The 20,333-nt window shown below is 31.7% G+C and overlaps 1 protein-coding gene across 2 annotated transcripts in view; it reads left to right on the top strand.

Moving 5' to 3' along the window:
* Positions 1 to 1,219: 1,219 nt before the first annotated feature.
* LOC114342014 (serine/threonine-protein kinase S6KL) overlaps positions 1,220 to 20,333 on the top strand; it is a 342,669-nt gene continuing 323,555 nt past the window's right edge. The window contains exons 1-2 of one of the 2 annotated variants that reach the window (XM_028292815.2): positions 1,220 to 1,498; positions 1,572 to 1,681. In XM_028292815.2, coding sequence (XP_028148616.2) covers positions 1,412 to 1,498; positions 1,572 to 1,681 — 197 coding nt within the window. In that variant the 5' untranslated portion in view covers positions 1,220 to 1,411. The remainder of the gene's footprint in view (positions 1,499 to 1,571; positions 1,682 to 20,333) is intronic. The other variant, XM_028292821.2, reaches the window with a different exon arrangement.

Raw genomic sequence — 20,333 nt, forward strand, 5'->3', positions numbered from 1 at the left:
TTTCAAACCACAAAACTGTCAAAAATTTTGTTGTCAAGTCATTGCTCATATTGTTATCACCATGACAACGAGAATGTTAAGGATATTTGATTATATGAAAGTGTGTCAAAAAACCGATTGAAAGTGTGCGAAAAAGTAAATCCCATTTAAAATACATTGTTACTTCACGCACACTTTAAACCCTTCACGCACTGCTATCTATAATGACAGTTTTCACAAACTAAAAACTTATACATAATATGACATACCTAGAGTAGATAAAATAATTTTTATACACATAGGCGCGAAATGTTGCCAATTCAGTGACGTTCGATTTCTTGTTATAAAAAAATCGATTTTTAGTAGTTCCAATGTGACACAAAATCTAGGCACGGGATAAAAAAGTTTATTTGAAGAACGTTTATTTTTTTGTCTTTCTTAATGGCGGTACAGGCTTCTTTTTTCAATATTTTATTTAGTTATAGAGTAATTTCCACATACTAACATATTTCTGAAATTGGGCTCTGTACCGCCATTCTTTATTATATTACGAATATGTGTGCCAAATATCTCGACAAAATATTCAAAATTAAAGCCGCAATCTTGGAATGCGTTTGTTGCTACCTGTTGATCGCTACTATTTGCTCTTAAAGCCTCTTCCATAGGACTTTTCATCGATTGTCATTTGTTTCGAGCTTCTGTCATGTGTCACATAATATTAATATATCTAAGTCATACGTCTTTGGTTTGTATCATTGGTACTTATAACGTATGACGTGGATATATTAATATTATGTGACACATGACAGAAGCTCGAAACAAATAACTGTGAATGAAAAGCCCTATTGACGACAGATTGTAAACAGCTTCTTTATAATTAATTATTTTATTTTAAATGGTATACATTTTTATTTTAAATTAATTATTTGTTTTGGGTCTATAAGTTTCTTTCCAGTTATTCTTTGGCTTATTATAAAGTGCCGTTTCTTTTTGTACGTTGTAGAAATCATAGTTCACTTATTTTGAAATAAGTTACCAGAGATCATTTTTAGTTATTTTTAGAACAGCATGTGTTTGGTTTTTTAGAAAATTAAACCCATAATTTATTAGAATGAAATTCTACTGCTACACGCCAATGCTTTGGAGAAAACCGATTTGAAGTTTGACGACTGACGTTGGCATTTGACATAAGGTGATGTTGCAAATATTCGTGTTCTCTTTTTAATTCACAGGGTCAAGTGCAATTTACCTTAAACACAAAGAGAGCCCGACGAAGAAAGGAACACCCATCGTTTAGATTTGTATGTCATCAATCACCATAAAAAAGTAAAAAATTAACAAAAGGTTCACTACCTCTACCTGAATTTTGAGGTCATCACAGCTGAGATGTTCGATAAAAAGTGTTGGAAAGCAACTTTCCACGTGCATTTTCATGGGAAATATAACTGCTAAGAGGAATGATCCCAGCTCGAGTTCCGTAGACGGTGTTTACAAACAGAAAGAGGATCATTTCAAGCAGGTAAGTCTTAACCTTTTGCAATGTTTATTATTTTACTGCGCCATACTACAGCTTTGTCTTATTTTCTTCATAGATAAACGCGCATTTCAACAACAGTTCGAGTGGTAGATCTTTTGCCAGTGTCAGCAGTCAACAATCCACCTACAGCTTTGCCAGACCTTGGTCCAGAGTTTCCAGACGAAGGTAAGTCATTTGTAAACAAAACAGTGTTTATTGTCGTTATCGAAGCCTACAGGAATACTAAACAATCACCTTTTCGTTTGAACAACGTTTTTCAAAAATACTAAAATTTTATCACCATTGTTTGTATTGATACAGTCTGTAGCAAGATCATTTAAAATTTCAATCAGCGAGTACCCACGTGTCGATCATTGAGGAAGTGACCCCGTATCTTTTTATTTATAAATAAATATGTTCTATCAATCTGCATATAAAGATAACAGTTTAAATACAAATCTAGACAATTTGGGTTATTCTAAAAGGTTTTGATTCATAATCAGTGATATATCTTTATCAAACAGTGTTGGAGAAAAATTTAAATGCTGATTTTTGAACATTAGTCAAATACAACTTCAGAATTCATTCATTACAAAGTTAGTATACTTTCCTCAATTAAATAGCTCATACATTATGGATTTTATACTGTTTTAACAATGTGTTTTAGTACATAAACAGTTTTTATCAAGTTTTGTGTTTATTTTTTTATTTACACATTTACAGTAAAATAGGACTTAAATGATTCATAGGACAATGACTTTGTGCAAATTTGACAGTTGGTTAGAACCAGTGGTGGCTGGTCAGAGGAGGCAAGAGAGGCTTAGCCTCCCCATAAATTTTTTACACATGCTACACTGTTGTGTTTACTTTGCTATTTGGCTTCACGTTAGAGATATCGGAAAAAGTTATTTGAACAAGTTATTCCAAATAATATTCTAACCCCACATACCAAATTTCATCACAAAATTCGCACTTTTAGTTTTTGCATTATTTGTAGTCAGGATCCTAAAATCGCAGAGGAGGCTGCTGGCCGGAAAATCTCCCTTGCTAATGCTCCGCGCAGCCAGCAGCGTTTAAGGAGACCCAGTCTCCTTAGAGCTGCATTATCGCTTAACGCACACGCTGCCCGGAGATTGGGCAAGGGCCGCTAATCGGCCAGCAGCCTCCTCTGCGATTTTAGGATCCTGACTACAAATAATGAAAAAACTAAAAGTGCGAATTTTGTGATGAAATTTGGTACCTATGTGAGATTAGAATATTATTATATATATTAATATTTGGAACAACTTGTTCAAATATCTTTTTCTGCATATAAAGATAACAGTTTAAATACAAATCTAGACAATTTGGGTTGTTCTAAAAGGTTTTGATTCATAATCAGTGATATATCTTTATCAAACAGTGTTGGAGAAAAATTTAAATGCTGATTTTTGAACATTAATCAAATACAACTTTAGAATTCATTCATTACAAAGTTAGTATACTTTCCTCAATTAAATAGCTCATACATTATGGATTTTATACTGTTTTAACAATGTGTTTTAGAAAATAAATAGTTTTATCAAGTTTTATGTTTATTTACACATTTACAGCAAAATAGGACTTAATGATTCATAGGACAATGACTTTGTGCAAATTTGACAGTTTGTTAGAACAGTTAGATCAGTTTTTAATGTTTCGTTTTGTGTAACATTATTTTTGTATCTATTTTGTCTCTTTGTTTTATTATATCGTTATTTATAATATTTTCTCTGATAACAGAATCTGATACTTAATTCTGTCAAGATTTAGTCATTGTTTTGTTTGTTATTCCATTTTTTATTTTTTTTTCTACGAAACTTCATAAATATTCAATAGATAGCTACGTTTTTTCTGTTTGTTGCCGTCAAAACAATGAAATGAACAATCGATTTGATAAACAGTAACTAATAGCTTAATTTTTTACATGTTTTTTACAGTCCTACCTATATCTTATACTATATCTATAACTTTTACGTTACAAGCGATTTAAAACCTTTAAAACTGCTTCTTTTCATTTGCACAAGTACATTTTTCCAAATTATACAACTTCAGCTACAAATTCCACTCAATATCTTCTTTGCGGAAGTATTCCTGTGATTCGAGATCATTTGTGATGTGAACATTTTAATTTAGCATTTTTTAGACGTATTTCAAATGCTTCATATTTGTTGCCAAAACTCCTCGAAATTTTATGTTGCAGTTTTTGAAGATTAGGCTCTAACAATAATATAGTATAAACTAGGTTCTTTTCAGTGTTAAGTAGCAAGGGAAGAATTAAACTCATCTTTACTGAACAGAGCCCTTGTTTATTCTGTTCTTTTCAAATATCAAAATGTCTTTGTGGAATCACATATTATGGGTTGCTTATTCAGAACCTGTCCCTTAATAATTAAGACACTTCAGATTTCGAGTTCACATTTACAAAACATTTACAACCACTTGATATTACAAAATAATACACAATCTCGACCCAGTTTAATATCAAAGATATTTGATATTTATTTATTTATTAACGGGATAAACACAATACATACACAATACAATAAAGCAGAGCTTTCATCATAATAATGAAAATACAAAAATTAGATACACGTAAAACTACAACTATAAAACACAAACATAAAAAATAAAAAACAATATATAAATTATTTTCAAATGATGAAAATTAATTTTTTAAATTCAAAATTCAAGACGCTCGAGTTCTTGTTTAATAGAGGAAATTGAAGAACCAAACAGATCTATTAGATGACTAAACTTGTTTCCAATATTAATTAATATCAATTAATTTTTCTAATACATATAAAGAATCTTAATATTTTCTCTCAATCCACCACACTACCTTGCCAATAGCTTCATTTTTCTATGATATTCCATTTCCTAATTCTTGGATTAGTTTTGTTACATATTTTTGTGTACTTTTCTAGTTTTGTCTGATTTGGTTTCCCTCTCATAAATATTTCTCTCAAATAAAAAGGGAAATACAGTAGACTCGCGATTATCCGAGGTAACTGGGACCGTGACTACCTCGGATACAGAAAAACTCGGTTAACACTGAGATTTGTTATATTGATAGAAAAACACGTAAATAACCATAACTGTGGATATTTTAATGACAAAACTAATACAGTACTGTCTATAAAAGATAAAAACATTTACCTTGTCATTGTTACTGTTTTAAAAAGTGTTTGATTGATTTTTGCGTAAGCTTCATTCCTCTTTTTGAGGCAGCGATGTTGTGCCAAAGTTGAAAGTTGTAACTCACCAGTTATGACTTTTGCCTCGGTTAACCGAGGGGCTCGGATAATCCAGACTCGGATAATCGCGAGTCTACTGTACATACAAAAAATATCTATACCAAAAAAATATGGGAAGAAAATTTAATAATATAAAATAAAAATTGAAATCGATATCAACAACTTTAAATAAAATAACAGGAAGAACAAGTGTGGCCACATTTAAAATGGGGATATTAGTCATATATCAATTTCAGACAGGCATAATTGAATTGACAAGTCAATACTGTCATTTTGAAACTTCATAGAGAGATCTTCAATATAAATGAGACAGGCATGAATAGACAAATCATCATCATCATCTTTTACCATTGTCCCTATGTGGGGTTGGCTTCTCTAATTGCATTTTTGCATAAGTTTCTATTTTGGGTCATTTTAACATCAATCCCCTTTACCGACATGTCCTGCCAAAGCGTCTCCCCCAGGTCTTCTTTGGTCTTCCTATCCTACTGCTTCTAAAAACCCGCAGTTCAGCAGTTCTTCGTATTGGGTAATTAACGTCTCGATGTTAAACATGACCAAACCATTTTAACCTATGCTCCCTCATCTTGGCATCAATTGGTGTCACTCCTAGACTTCCCCTAATATACTCATTCCTAATTTTATCCATTTGTTGTTTCTTTTTCTGTTTAACTACCCACCATTTAGTTCCGTACATCATAGCCGGTTTTATGGCTGTTTAATAGGATTTTCCCTTCAGCTTCATTGGAATTTTTCTGTCACACAACAAACCACTCGCTTCCTTCCATTTCATCCATCCAACCCTAATTCTATTACATGCATCTCCATCTTATTCCCCATTACTGTGTAATACCGATGCTAGGTACTTAAAACTCCACTTTTCACAATCATTTCACCATCCAAAAATATCTTTTTATTTGTAGTAACTCCCATCTTTCAACTAACATTCCAAATTCTCTGTCTTTGTTCTACTAAGTTTAAAATCTTCCTCAAGAGCTTGTCTCCACTGTTTTAGTTTTTGTTCTAAGTCGCCTTCACTATTTCCCACCAAGACCACATCATCAGCATACATTAAGCACCAGGAAATGTTACCCTGTATTTTTGCTGTTATCTGGTCCAAAACTAATGAGAATAAATAAGGACTAAGCATCGAGCCTTGGTTCAGTCCTACTTTCTCATGAAACTTACCATCTCTCCCACACCTGTCCTAACACTAGTTGTTACTCCCTCAAACATCTCTCATAATCTTTACATATTCACTGGGGACTTCTTTCTTATTGAGTGCCCACCACAGAATCTGTCGAGGAACTCTATCATATGCTTTCTCAAGATCAATGAATACCATATGAGTATTTGTTTCTTTATGCCTGTATTTTTCCATCAACTGCCTTATGGATAGAAGAAAATGTGTGAAAACAATATGTATAAAATGTAAATGTTAAGAAAAACGCCGAAAACATTGAGTATAAAGCACATTTATTATTCATCAAAACACTATAACCTATTAAGTAACTCATTACGGTACAGCTGGTTCCTAAAAAAACTGATACGACTCTTAAAGCGTATTTTGTAGAAAATTGAGCAGTGGATTTTGAAGTAAATACATACTTATAATTTACATACTGTCACTGCTAAATCCTAAAATTTGTCAGATTACTTATTCTGTTCAACCAAATACTATGGACAGTCATATGGTTTGTCAAAATGACAATGATAATTTCTCTATGTTGCCTAATTAGTTATTTAGTTATAATATGTTCGATTTCTTGTTAGAAATAAAAAAATTTAGTAGTTCCAAGATTACACAAAATCTAGGCATGGGATAAAAAAAGTTTATTTTTTCTTCTTCTTAATGGCGGTACAGGCTCCTTTTTTCAATATTTTATTTAGTTATAGAGTAATTTCCACGTACTAACATATTTCTGAAATTGGGCTCTGTACCGCCATTCTTTATTATATTACGAATATGTGTGCCAAATATCTTGACAAAATATTCAAAATTAGAGCCGCAATCTTGGAACGCGTTTGTTGCTACCTGTTGATCGCTACTGTAGCCTCTTAAGGCCATCAGTACATAATTCGCAAATATTTTACGGGTATCCCTACTTTTTCTGTCTTTACACGGCAAATTACGTGTAGTAAAATTCACACTGGTATGGATATGTAAACATTACTAGAATGTCATTCTACTTGAAAATGTCATCATTAATTTAAAGAGATGGCTTTGAATGTTCTTGGATAACTGTTATTTTTATAATTGCAAATTATTAATTCAGTTAATAAATGTGATAATTAATAAATGTGATAAATTTATATGTACAACAAAAACTAATACTCAATCGAGAAAAGAGAAAAAGTGTTTAAGTGACTTTTTAAGTAATATATTGTTACTATGGAACGCTTACAATTTTGAACATCTTTACCAACAAAATACTTGGATCACAGAATATTATCCTGATGTATTCTCTGCTTGGATGTTCAACAAATAATGCACAATAAATAACTTTTTATTAAGTTCACGTCTTAAATCAATTATTTATCAAATACACTATATATCAATATTATTTAATCAACAACTCAAAATATTCCCGATGCCATGTCAAATATTTAAAATTGTGACTGATTGTCACTGTCTGACTGACAGTATGCTGACAATATTCTATTCGATTGAGTGCGTTGTATGACAAAGATAGATTTGGAAATAGAAGTAGAAGAATAAGAGTGTGTAGTAGTCGGCAGTTGCCCCTGAGAGGGGCAACTGCCCCTGTCGGACATTGTGTTAATTTTTTTCGAATCCTGAAAAAACCAATAAATATTTTTGAAAAATTCAAACGCAGAATGAAAGACTATATTATTACCGAGGGCCGAAAGTCCCTTAGAATAAATAAAAAGTTTATTTTGAATGAGATATTTTAAATTAAATATCACACTAAATTTTCTCTTAGTTTTTCACCCCTGTAACTTATTAAAATAAACATTATAGAAGTTCTCAGGGACTTTCGGCCATCGCCAATGACGTAATCTTTCATTCTGCGTTTAAATTTTTCAAAAATACTTATTAGTTTTCTCAGGATTCGAAAAAAATGAATCCCCATTTGAATAGAATTGCAGCCGAAAATACGTACCCATCCTCTTAACATAAATATGTAATCAGTTGTTTGTTTGTTTATTTTATTATTTGTCCTTCATAATAAATATAATATAATGTCAGACCAATCAAATACACTGCTCAAAATGATCAAATCTTACTAAGAGTCGTATCAGTTGTTTAGGAACCAACTGTACATATAGATATGCGCGCCGTGTGTGCTCTATAGGGCTTTTCATTCACAGTCATTTGTTTCGAGCTTCTGTCATGTGTCACATAATATTAATATATCTACGTCATACGTTATTGGTATATAACAATGATACAAACTAGAGACGTATGACGTAGATATATTAATATTATGTGACACATGACAGAAGCTCGAAACAAATGGCAATCGATGAAAAGCCCTATGCGTTCGTGGCGGGTTCGTTAGATTGGTACTCGTTAGTACGTGTTTTTAAGTGTCCCACAAACGGTGCACACACGATCCAACTTGTCTCAGTATATACATACCTTTAGGCATATTCACAAATAGGTTTTAGCCCAATATGTGATGTTTTGTTTAGTGAAAAAACTTGATATTTGTTAATTCCTGTTTTTTTAATGGACTGGATTTAGTAGTTCATTGATCTAATTTTCTAGTTTCATTTTAGACAATTAACAGTTAAATAGTTTATTTACATTTTTAATAAGTAAACTTGTTAAAGCGTTTTGAAAAATCTGCAAGTGAAATGAGAATATAAGGTGAAAAAACAACTTTTATAGATATTTTTAAGTGCTAATTAACTGTTTATTTGTTCAGACTATTATTGTTTAAAATAACAAAATTCAAAAATAGAGTAGGTCAAACTTTCAATAAGGACACAGGAATATTTAAATTATTTGGTATTAGGTGTCAACAATAAAAATTTTTTCCCTAGTAGTAGGGGAGGAAAGTATGCTAAATTTGCAGTTACTCAAGCGTTACGGGGACCTATTGAGTTGTGAAGAGTAGGTCCCAAAACCAAAAAAAGTTATGTTAAGTTTTCCGTAAAGTGGGGGACTTTCCATTTTTTAATTTAACTTTTCATTTCCAACAATCGTTTTTTCCGATTATAGCGCCATCTATTCATAATTCAAAAAAAATGTCTTGAATAAAACTTGAATAAAAAATGGGAGCTCCTATTTCAGATTTTAAAGTAACCCCCTCCCCACCTCCGTGGGTGTCATTCAATGGATTTTTCAAAAATATTGAATACGTGTATTTTTCAGTTTTTCGATCTAATGTTCATTTCGTGAAATATCGCAAGGTTCGTATTTAAAATTTTAACTTTACCCCTTACCCCTCTCTGTGGGGGGTCGTGTTTGGTATAATTCGATAGATTTTTGAAAAATATTGAACACGCATTTTTTAGTTTTTCGATATGACGTTAATTTCGCGAAATATTCGCTTTTTTGTGAAACTTTGCAACTCGCCCATTTCCTTACGCCGCTCTCAAATCGTCAGATTTTTGAAATATATACTGTTTTGCATGTACTTAACTTACCTTATCTTAATCTGACGATTTTGAGTTTTTCTAAGGTTAGATTATTTTTTCGGACCTCCCTTAACGACCTCCGCTGTATTAAGAGCCAATATATGGTAGGTGTACATTTACAGGGTACAAGGTTTCTCCCCATGTGATAATCTGAGGCACTCGAGTAACTGCAAAAATCCCCGCTTGGGCTCCCATACCATTGCATTTTATGCTTGTTTTTCCGTTTCCTATTTTTTTCTTTTTTAAAAGTTATTTGTATTGGTTTGAATAGGATTTCCATTTTTTTTAAGGATTGTCAAAGTTTCTTTTGACATTTTGTAAAGTTATTATTATTAATAAATGAAGAAAACAAAATAAAACCATCATGATATTAACAGGTGGGATGAAAAGTTCGTAGGCTGACACATAGATGGCACTACTGGTATTAAATCCTTAGGATTTTTAGACAGCCCTAGCCTTCAAAAGATGCGTGTATAAATTTGACAGCTGTCGAGCTATTAGTTTATGAGATATAGCATTTTGAGTGAAGCAACTTGTGTTAGTTTAAAAAAATTAATAAAAAGGAATTTCGTGTCTTAACCCTGCTGTCCTGTTCGGGTCTATTTGACCCAAAAAATAGTTTATTTCTTATTTTACAAAATATTACCCGGCGTAACGATTTGGTGTTTCGTGACTTTATTACCTAATATGAGTTCTTTCAATTGCATATGAGATAAATAATCAACTTCCTGATTTTTTTGATAAAAATGAAATTGTTACCTAGGGTATGTTCGGGTCAATATGACCCGCGTATTTAAACCGTTAAAAATTACCTGTGTATGTGTGTTTAGTTGGCAGTATTCTATATTGGTAGTACCTGTGTGTTTGTCAGCCAGATACGTCTGTAAATAAAAACAGGTTTCTGCAAGCTAGAACTTGTAAAATAAACAACTGTAGTATAGCTGGACGATGTTGCAAACCAAATTGTAAATATGACCAACATGGAAAAACAGCAGGTCTTTGGAACCAACTGGAAAGACATGAATAAAGTTGGTTTTCAAGCATACATTGGTCTCTTATTTTTAGCTCGAGTTTATAAGTCCCATGGTGAATCAACTAAAAGTTTGTGGAACAAAGAAACGAGTCGTAGTATATTTCAATCAACAATGTCGCTTGATATATTTACAAAAAGTGTGCAAGTAATACGTTTTGATAACAGAACTACTAGACAGGATAGGATACTATAGTCTGTTCGCTAAACTCAGACGCAACTTTCTAGATATTTTAGTCGGTAATTTTGCCAATTTTAGCAAAATTGGCAAAAAATAATTTTTAAATACATGAAGAGAAGTATCCATACTTACTCAAATGTGGTCTCGAGGTAAACCAAATTACAAAAAACTCGAAGATGTACCACAAGGTTATAAACCTTGTGATAACCTTGTGGTACATCTTCGAGTTTTTTGTAATTTAATTTTTAAATAGTTAAGATCACTAAATATTTAGTAATTTTGCCAACTTTTGCAAAATTGGCAAAAAACAAAAAAAAAATATCGACTAAAATATCTAGCCAGTTGCGTCTGAGTTTAGCGAACTGACTATAGACGTTTTGATAAACTTGCTGCACTACGTGAAATTTATGAAAAATAGGTAGAAAATCTACCAACATTCTATAACCCTGATGAAAATGTTACCGTCGATAAGCAACTAGCCTTTTAGAGGCCGCTCTCCCTTCAAATGGTACATTCCAAGCAAGCCAGCGAAATATGGCACAAAAGTTTGGATTTTATGTAGTTATGAATAGTAAAACTTCTTATGCTCTAAAATTGCAGATCTATACAGGAATGCGTGTGATGTGTGACTTGAGTAGCCATTTGGAAGCCCACAATATTACGTGTAATAACTTTTTTACATCGTCAAATTTAGGAAAATTTCTTCTATCACAAAATAGATACAATGCCGGGGATTATAAGTAAAATAAACCGGAGCTTTCAGCAAAAATCGCGAATAAAGAAGGTCATAGCTCGTCTTTTTTGCTTCAGGCAAGATACCACTGTTGTTGACAATATTCACAAAACTGATAAAAATGTTGTTCTTATGAGTAATTTGCATTATGAATTGATGCATCGTGCATCACTTTCATCAAATAAAAAGCCCCAAATTATTTTAGATTACAATTCCAATAAGGGAGCAGTGGATATTGTAGATTAGTTTGTTGGCACGTATACATGTGATAAGAGATAAATCGCTGGCCAATGATTGTTTTTTATAATGTGCTGGACATTTCTGCCTACAACGCGTTCGTGTTATGGGCATCAATATATTGTATCCAATGGAATAACAATAAACTGGCAAAACGGCGAATTTTTCTTGAGGAATTGGGAAAAAACTAATGAAGCCAGTCATCATTTCCAGAGAAATATACCAATAACTAAAGACTCTCACGAACTGGTAAAAAGGACACGAGCAGAAACAAGTAGACAAGATGGAAATGCTAGTGAACCATCTATGGACAATCTAACTCCGCCTGCTTAACGAGCACGCTGTAAACTTGCCCTAAAAACGATGACAAGACTAATTATCATGTTGTATATATCATAAACATATGAGTAAAATCCATTCTTTTTATTACTGTCAGTTGTAAACTGAATTAAATTTTTGTAGATATTTGTTACTAGGCTTTTTTGAAAGAAAAAAATACTTTTTGTTTTTGTTAATAAGGTTTAATTTACATTAACAACATAATTTTTGTTTAACTAACCATAATTTCTTGTTAATAAAGTTTTATTTATCACCATTATCTTATTTTATTTCGATTAAGGAGCGTTAACCATAGTTGGGTCATATTGACCCGAACAGTACATTTGTGTAGTTGACTCGAACGGGACAGCAGGGTTAATAAAGCATTGCTTTTTGTCGAAAAAAAATACTGTTGAAGCCAAAGCTTGGCTTGGTAAATATTATTCGGACTCTGCACCAGGAAAATCAACCGCTGAGAAATAGTTTGTTAAGTTTAAACGAGGAAATGAGCACCGAAGACGATGCACGCAGTGCATCTTTTTATAATAAATGCTCATGCAAATTTTCAAAACAACCCCTTCTGTGGCTCAGTGGTAAGAGCGCCTACCTTTGAATGGAAAGGTCCGAATGGTCGTGAGTTCGAATCTCACCAGGGTCAGAAATTTTTTCGTTTATTATAAATTAAGAAATGGAAATAGTTTCTGTCCTTGTGGGATCGGTACTCACCGGAGGTACCGCAGACGTTCGGATACAATTAGCGTCTCTTTGCAAAGACTATGCCGTCGACTTTGCAAAGTAACAAGACACTTACTCAACACACACTACACATGACACTAGCTACCTAACTGCAAAAATTCACCGTACCTACCATGCCAATGGCCATTAGTTGTCGAGGCAATAGCCAAATAAAAAAAAAATAAAAAAAATTTTTTGAAAACAATTGGTACAGTACTTTTTCTTTTAGAAATTCCCAAAAAAGTATATGAATTTCGTACTTTTACATTAGGATTAAACGAAATGTTCAAACTGCCAAAAAGGCAGGAGTGTGGCAGCCTTAAAATTAAATTTAAGCGAAAAACAATATTTATTTGTCAAATAAACATTTTTCCCTGTTTTCTGACAACAGTAAAACATATCTTGAATTAAATATATTACATACATACTTCTTTCTGTCTCAATTAATTTAATTAAATTTTTTTTGAACACTCTGTATAAATAATTATGTTAATGTTTATATTAGTGAATAGAGAATTGAATACCATTTCAAATGAGCTATTACATAACCCCTATTCTCATTTAAAAAATCATCGACTACGTCATCACGTCTAGAAGGATGACGTCACTATTATGATATATATGCCAAAAAATCACAATTGAAAAATAAAAATCTAACTCTTTCGGGATTTTCGCTAAAGTCGCCGGTTTATAAAATAATGAATTTATGCCTTACTTTCTGGACTATTAAAGATTGGTTTAATTTTTCAACACTCTCCATTTTTCAATTTTTTTTCGAGTTATTTCAAGCCCACAAGTTATATTTTAACAGTAGATATTGCGTAAATCGGTATTTCTTGAGACCGAAAATAGGTCGTCACGAATCACCAAGTGTTGTTAATTAGCAATTTTGTTCGGAACGCCAACATTTACCACAAGTTGTCTTGAAATTACTTAAAATACGTTTATCTCAATATTATTCCAGTTGAAAAATGAACTTCAGAATTTAACAATATCAATTTTTTCATTAACGATTTTACACTTCCGTGCATCTTGTATTTCTAGATTCAGATTCTCTGACCCAGAGAGTTCTATTAAATAAACCAGAAGTCGAACTCCCTATGATCTTATTAAGACAGGATTGAGCCGGCTAGAAGGTGCTATTTTTCAACGGAAAACAATAATAAGAGCAAAAATGGGAAAATTCAGCTTGACTGAATATAAGAAAATGTTGAAAGATCTCGCTTATGATACCTTTATTTATGATTTTTATCATGGAATAATGAAGTTTGGGACTTGCTTTCTCAAATTGAACTTGTAAGAAAGCAAAACGATTGTCTTATGCCAAAACAATTACACATTTATAGTCCAGGGTAATAAGGTTTTTTCCATGACACTTTATCAGCCAGGGTACTGAAGCGTTTTTTCGACAGGTAATACCTATAATAGCAAATTGTAACTATTTCCTGCGTAGGATCTGGCGGCCATTTTTATTTATAAACAATTAAGTGTCAAAAATGGCATTTTTCACTTTTTTTTTCAAATCAATGGAAAACAGTGAAACTTATGGTTTTTTTAGTACAAATATCTTCGAGATTATGGAAAAAGCTTTAAAATGACGTATTACAAAGTTTGATATACTCATTTATTGTTAATATAATTGCGAAAAAAGGTCGGAATTGCAAAAAAAAATATTTTCGCAATAACTGTCGTAAAAATTAGTGTACAGCTTTGAAATTTTTGTCAAATAAGGGTTCTTTGGTGCTTAATATGTGATACAAATTTCAAAGCGATTCATTCATTTGTTTAAATTTTATTCAAATTAATTATCTCAGAGAGGATTTTTTTTGCAATAACATGTCAGAAGAAAATGACGTTAAAACCACAGGTGTCAAATGAAAGAGCATGAGCTATATTTTCAACTTGGTTTAAAAAAAGGGAATGAAAAATGCATTTATTAGTAATAAATAATTATGCAAAAGTATCGTAAATCTTTCCTTATAAACTTTGTATTTTGTTATATAAGAAATTATACATACCTATTACAATTTTTTATCAATTATGATATAGATAACACTACTTGGTAGTTGTGCACTTAAAACAGGGTAAAAAAGTTAATTTTTTTGGAAAAAGTATTCAAAAAGTTTACAAAGAAAAATTGACGAAACTTTTGCATATTTATTTATTACTAATAAATGCATTTTTTATTTACTTTTTTAAAATATGTTGAAAATGTAGCTCATGCTCTTTCATTTGACACCTGTGGAATGTTTCTAAGGTCATTTTTTTCTGACTTATGTTATTGTAAAAAAATGCTCTCTGGGATAAACAATTTGAATAAAATTTAAACAATTGAATGAATCGCTTTGAAATTTTTATCACATATTAAGCACCAAAGAACCCTCATTTGACAAAAATTTCAAAGCTGTACACTAATTTTTACAACAGTTATTGAGAAAATATATTTTTTTTGCAATTCCGACCCTTTTTCGCAATTATATTAACAATAAATGAGTATATATCAAACTTTGTAATACGTCATTTTAAAGCTTTTTCCATAATCTCGAAGATATTTGTACTAAAAAAAATCAAAGTTTTACTGTTATCCGTTGATTTGAAAAAAAGGGGAAAATGCAATTTTTTGACAGTTAATTGTTTATAAATAAAAATGGCCGCCAGATCCCACGCAGGAAATAGTTATAATTTGTTCCTATAGGTATTACCTGTCGAAAAAACGCTTCAGTACCCTGGCTGCTGAAGTGTCACGAACAGGGTATATTTTTGTCTTATTACCCTGGCTTATTACCAATCCAACAATTACTAATCCTAAGTTACACTTAGACTCCGTTTGAAAATTATCGATAGCATAGTTTCTATGACGCATATCATTTGTATTGTATGTTGCATTGTACAATACAAATGTCCTGCGTCCTAAAAACTGTGCTATCAATAATAATTTTCAAACGGATTATACCAGAACTAGATTCTGTGCACTGTAGATATCTACATGTCGCTTTCTATCGATATTTGAATATCAAAATATTTGAATTTTTAGCTTTAATTGAATTATTTTCTAGTTTTGCTAGGTTATACTCTAATTGATAAACTAGAGCAAAACTAGAAAATAATTCAATTAAAGCTAAAAATTCATATATTTTGATATTCAAATATCGATAGAAAGCGACATGTAGATATCTACAGTGCACGGAATCTCAGGTCAGAGGTGTAACCAGAATGATCCTAGGGGGTTATATGGAATAGTAATGGTGTTAAGCGTATAGAGCTCAAAGTACATCCAAATAGGGGGGGTTAAAAAACCCCCCTGGTTACGCCTATGGATTATACATAGTTCTACATAGATGGGTTGAATGCCTTTTAGGAACTTTTCGTCTCTATTTTCTCCCACGACTAATAGTTTTTATTTAATTAATTACTGAATTACGTATATACTGATGCGCATAATTACATTAGGGGCGTAAGCGCAAAATTTCGCGCCAATGTGTTTTAATTACATTTTTTTTCGAATCCTGAGAAAACTGAGTAAAAAGTATTTTTGAAAAATTTAAACACAGAATGAAAGATTGCATTATTACCGAGGGCTGAAAGTCCCTTTGAATAACCAAAAAGTTTTTTTTAATGAGATATTTGAAATTAAATATCACACATTATAGAAGTTTTTAGGGACTTTCGGCCCTCGGTAATAATGTAATCTTTCATTCCGCGTTCAAATTTTTCAAAAATACTTATTAGTTTTCTCAGGATTCGAATAGAATTAATGCATTTAACACACATTAGCGCGAAATTTTGCGCCTACGCCCTTAACAAGCAATTACTAGTACGAGTACATCCATCCATATACAGGGTGTTAGTAAATAAGGGTTCTAGGTCAATTGCTCGAATGTAATTGCTCGAAAATCAATTGCTCGACATGAAAATTGCTCGAAATACAAATTGCTCGAATAAAATAAAATAAAATAAAATAAAAAAGAGAAGTACACCACGAGTATTTACGAAAAAAATGGTACACCACTGAGATATTTCAAATTAAAAGTTATTTTTGTATTCCACGTTTAATTTATGAAAAAGAACCTTTCTTGTATTCTTTCCTATGGTGCACCGTTTTTATGCGAAAAAATAAAACATCTTCGAGCGTATTTTTCATTTCTTAATACATTATCAAGAACTCTCCAATATAATAATACCAAAGTAGAACAATAACAGAAAATATTACTAAAAAGATTTTAACTAGGAGCAAAGCTACAACAAATGTTCAAAATTACCTTCTTTAAATGTGACAGGATAATTTTATATTCACCATTGGCGCCCGTACGGGTAATGGTCTGAATTTTTTAAAGAAAAACAATAGTACGCCACTGAGAAACGTCAAATTAAAAATCATTTTTGAATTTCTCGTTCAATTTACGACAAAAAATCATTCTTGTCTTTTTTCATATGCGGCGCCGTTTTTATACAAAAAAATAAAACATCTTAACGCTTACAAATTATTCGAGGTAGATTCCATATTCCATATGCATAGAAACTTATTTCAAATACTTTGTAAACGTTAAGATATTTTATTTTTTTTTTCATAAAAACGGCGCCTCATATGAAAAAAAGACAAAAACGATTTTTTGTCGTAAATTGAACGAGGAATTCAAAAATGATTTTTTAATTTGACATATCTCAGTGGCGTACTATTTTTGTCTTTAAAAAATTCGGGCCATTACTCATACGTGCGCCAATGGTGAATATAAAATTACTGTCACTTTTAAAGGAGGTGATTTTGAACATTTGTTGTAGCCTTGCACATAGTTAAAATCTTTTTAGAAATATTTTCTGTTATTGTTTTAGTTTGGCATTGTTATATTGGAGAGTTCTTGATAATGCATTACGAAATGAAAAATACGCGCGAAGATGTTTTATTTTTTGCATATAAACGGTGCGCCATATGAAAAAAAGACAAGAAAGGTTCTTTATCATAAATTAAACGTGAAATACAAAAATAATTTTTAATTTGAATTATCTCAGTGGCGTACTATTTTTTTCTTTAAAAAAATTCAGACCATTACCCGTAGGAGCACAAATGATGAATATAAAATTGTTATTTGTTTACCAAAAAATGCGCAACAACTACCACTTGAAACCCACTAAATTTAATTTTCATAGCTTAAAAGATCTTAGAGCAATAAAAAATTCGCAGGTTGAAAAAAAATTTCAACACCTTGTATCTTGGAAATGAAGCATTTGCGGACATACGTTTATAGAGCAAGCTGCCATTATTTTTTCATGTAGAATTGCCCCTTACAGTTTTTCATACTTATTTACTAACACCCTGTATATATTCTTTCATTCTAATCATGATTTAAGAATACACTCGTATAAGTAAAAATTATTTTTCGGCAAGGAGATTATCTTTCACTTTCAGCAAGTGAAATTTCAAACAATGTTTACATTTTGTTGTCCCCTTATTTGTGTTCACCTAGCTGTTCCAATTCTATTTTGTAAATTACTCCGCGATTCAAAAACATATCCCGGTGTGCACCACTTTACGATTTCGCAGACGAAAAAGAAATTGAAAATAAAAATTGACAAAACTGTAAACGCGTTTTTCTTAAAACTGCTATTTCAAAGACATTAGACATTATTCCTTCTTTTTATCGGGATCCACTCATGTTATTTTGTTCATCGAACGTTTTTTGTCCGCTCTTCTGACATGTCTGTACCTATTGTACCAAGTAATCTCTTCTGTTTTACGGTTTCATGTAGTCTATTATATCCAAGTTTATTCCCATTCTTTTCCTAATCTCTAAGTTATTTATTCTATCTCTTTACTCTGCAGCTTCTCCTTAGGAATTCCATCTCTGTTGCTCTTATTTTGATTAAAAAAATTAAGGGTGTAAGAAAACCAAAAACAAAAAAAAAACAAAAACAAAATCTTCATACAAAATACCGATTAAAACCCTTCTGTAAATGATTTAGAATTTTAGAAGATGTGGTTGGTAATTTTTTATAATCTAGCAGATATTTCCGTTTGCACAATCTACAAATGCACCAGCGTGATAATACGATAAGAGGGATTTGCCAACAGGAAAAATGTTAGAATTAAAAACAGTCATTTCAACTGTTTTACATACACGATCAAATCCACGTAGTATATACATACAGGGTGATTGATTAGTGGGGTAAAGCTCAATAGATCCGAAATAGTAATAGATAGCAATAAAAGGCAATAACAAAAATTTTAGCCACTTTGAGCTTCACGTTACAAAATTAGTTAGAATCTTACAGGGTGTTCGATAACACAGTGGCAGACCAAACTTATGTTTTTTTAAATGGAACACCCTATATTTTATTTTAAAATCGAAATCCTGTTAACTTCTCCATCACAAAAATATAAATGTTTGTTATGATATACAGGGTATTTACAAAATTATAGCCAATTTTATATGAAAATCGTAACAAGTTCAACTCCCTGTATAATTAAAAATAAGACAAACAACAATGGTTTATTAAAGCCATATTTTTTACGTATTGTCAAAATTTTTAAGAATGATTGATATTGCTCATTTTCTTTATATCAAATACAGGGTGAGTCAAAACGCAAGTACATTATTTTCTCAATAAGTTTAAATGGAACACCCTGTATTTTATATCACTATTGAAAAGTACCATTACCGTACTTTAATTTTTAGATAACATTCCCTATGTCTAAATTTATTAGTTTTCGAGATATTTTCATTTTTCAATGGACCAGTAGCGTGGCCACCCAAATCACCAGAATTTAATAAACTGGACTGATTTTTTTGGGGTTTCGTTAATAATGAAGTTTATAAAATACCTTCATCAACAAGGGATGAGATGAAGAATAGCATACAAAGTGTATTTCGATGTGTTAATTTACAAATGCTTCGTAGAGTAAGCTCATTCAATGATCGTTTTTAGGTGTGCATAAAGGATCCCCCAAACCGACGCGAAACTTTTGCGACGCGAATTTTTCGTTGCGGAACATTCGCAGGCGAAACGGTAGCGGACAAGGCTTTCCCACATTGGCGCGGAACCTGACGCGACTGTTCGCCATACAAATATGAACAAATTATATTTTTAAATCGGCCAACAGGTTTAGGAAATACAAGACATCAAAAATGACCAAATTTTTAAGTGGGCGTAATCTCTATGCAAGCAAATTAATAATAATATTATAATATATGTATAATGAAAACTTATCATTTTCTCCTAATTCTGACCCTATACTATTCCAGACTTTACCTTTTTTTCTTATATTTTTATAATCTTCGTCCGTTAAATCATATATTATAGGATATTGTTTAACAATTTCAATGAGTTTTTCTGTAACAACCATTTTAAAACACGCGAAACTACAACGGTAGCGGAAAAAACCGTGCATGCAGCGTTTCATGAAAGGAACGCTGTTCTGCCGCGACCGTTGCGGATTCCGCGCAAAGTGGTCTGAACACGTTCATAATCCGCCGTGTCTATCGATTCGCCGCGATTCCGCGTAGGTTGCGGCTGCGAAAGTTTCGCGTTGGTTTGGGGGATCCTTAAATGTGTTAGGAGGTAATTTTGAACACCTTATGTAATTAAATAATAAAAATATTTTATTAAAAGTGGCTTCTAATTTTTTCAAACATGTTTTTTTTTTGCAAAAAGTATTACTGATAAATTATTGTTCGTTCTTTATTTGTTACATTGTTACATTGTTACATTTACATACAAAAGTAGTG

Source organism: Diabrotica virgifera, chromosome 8 (assembly GCF_917563875.1).
Source record: "Diabrotica virgifera virgifera chromosome 8, PGI_DIABVI_V3a".
Taxonomy (NCBI): domain Eukaryota; kingdom Metazoa; phylum Arthropoda; class Insecta; order Coleoptera; family Chrysomelidae; genus Diabrotica; species Diabrotica virgifera.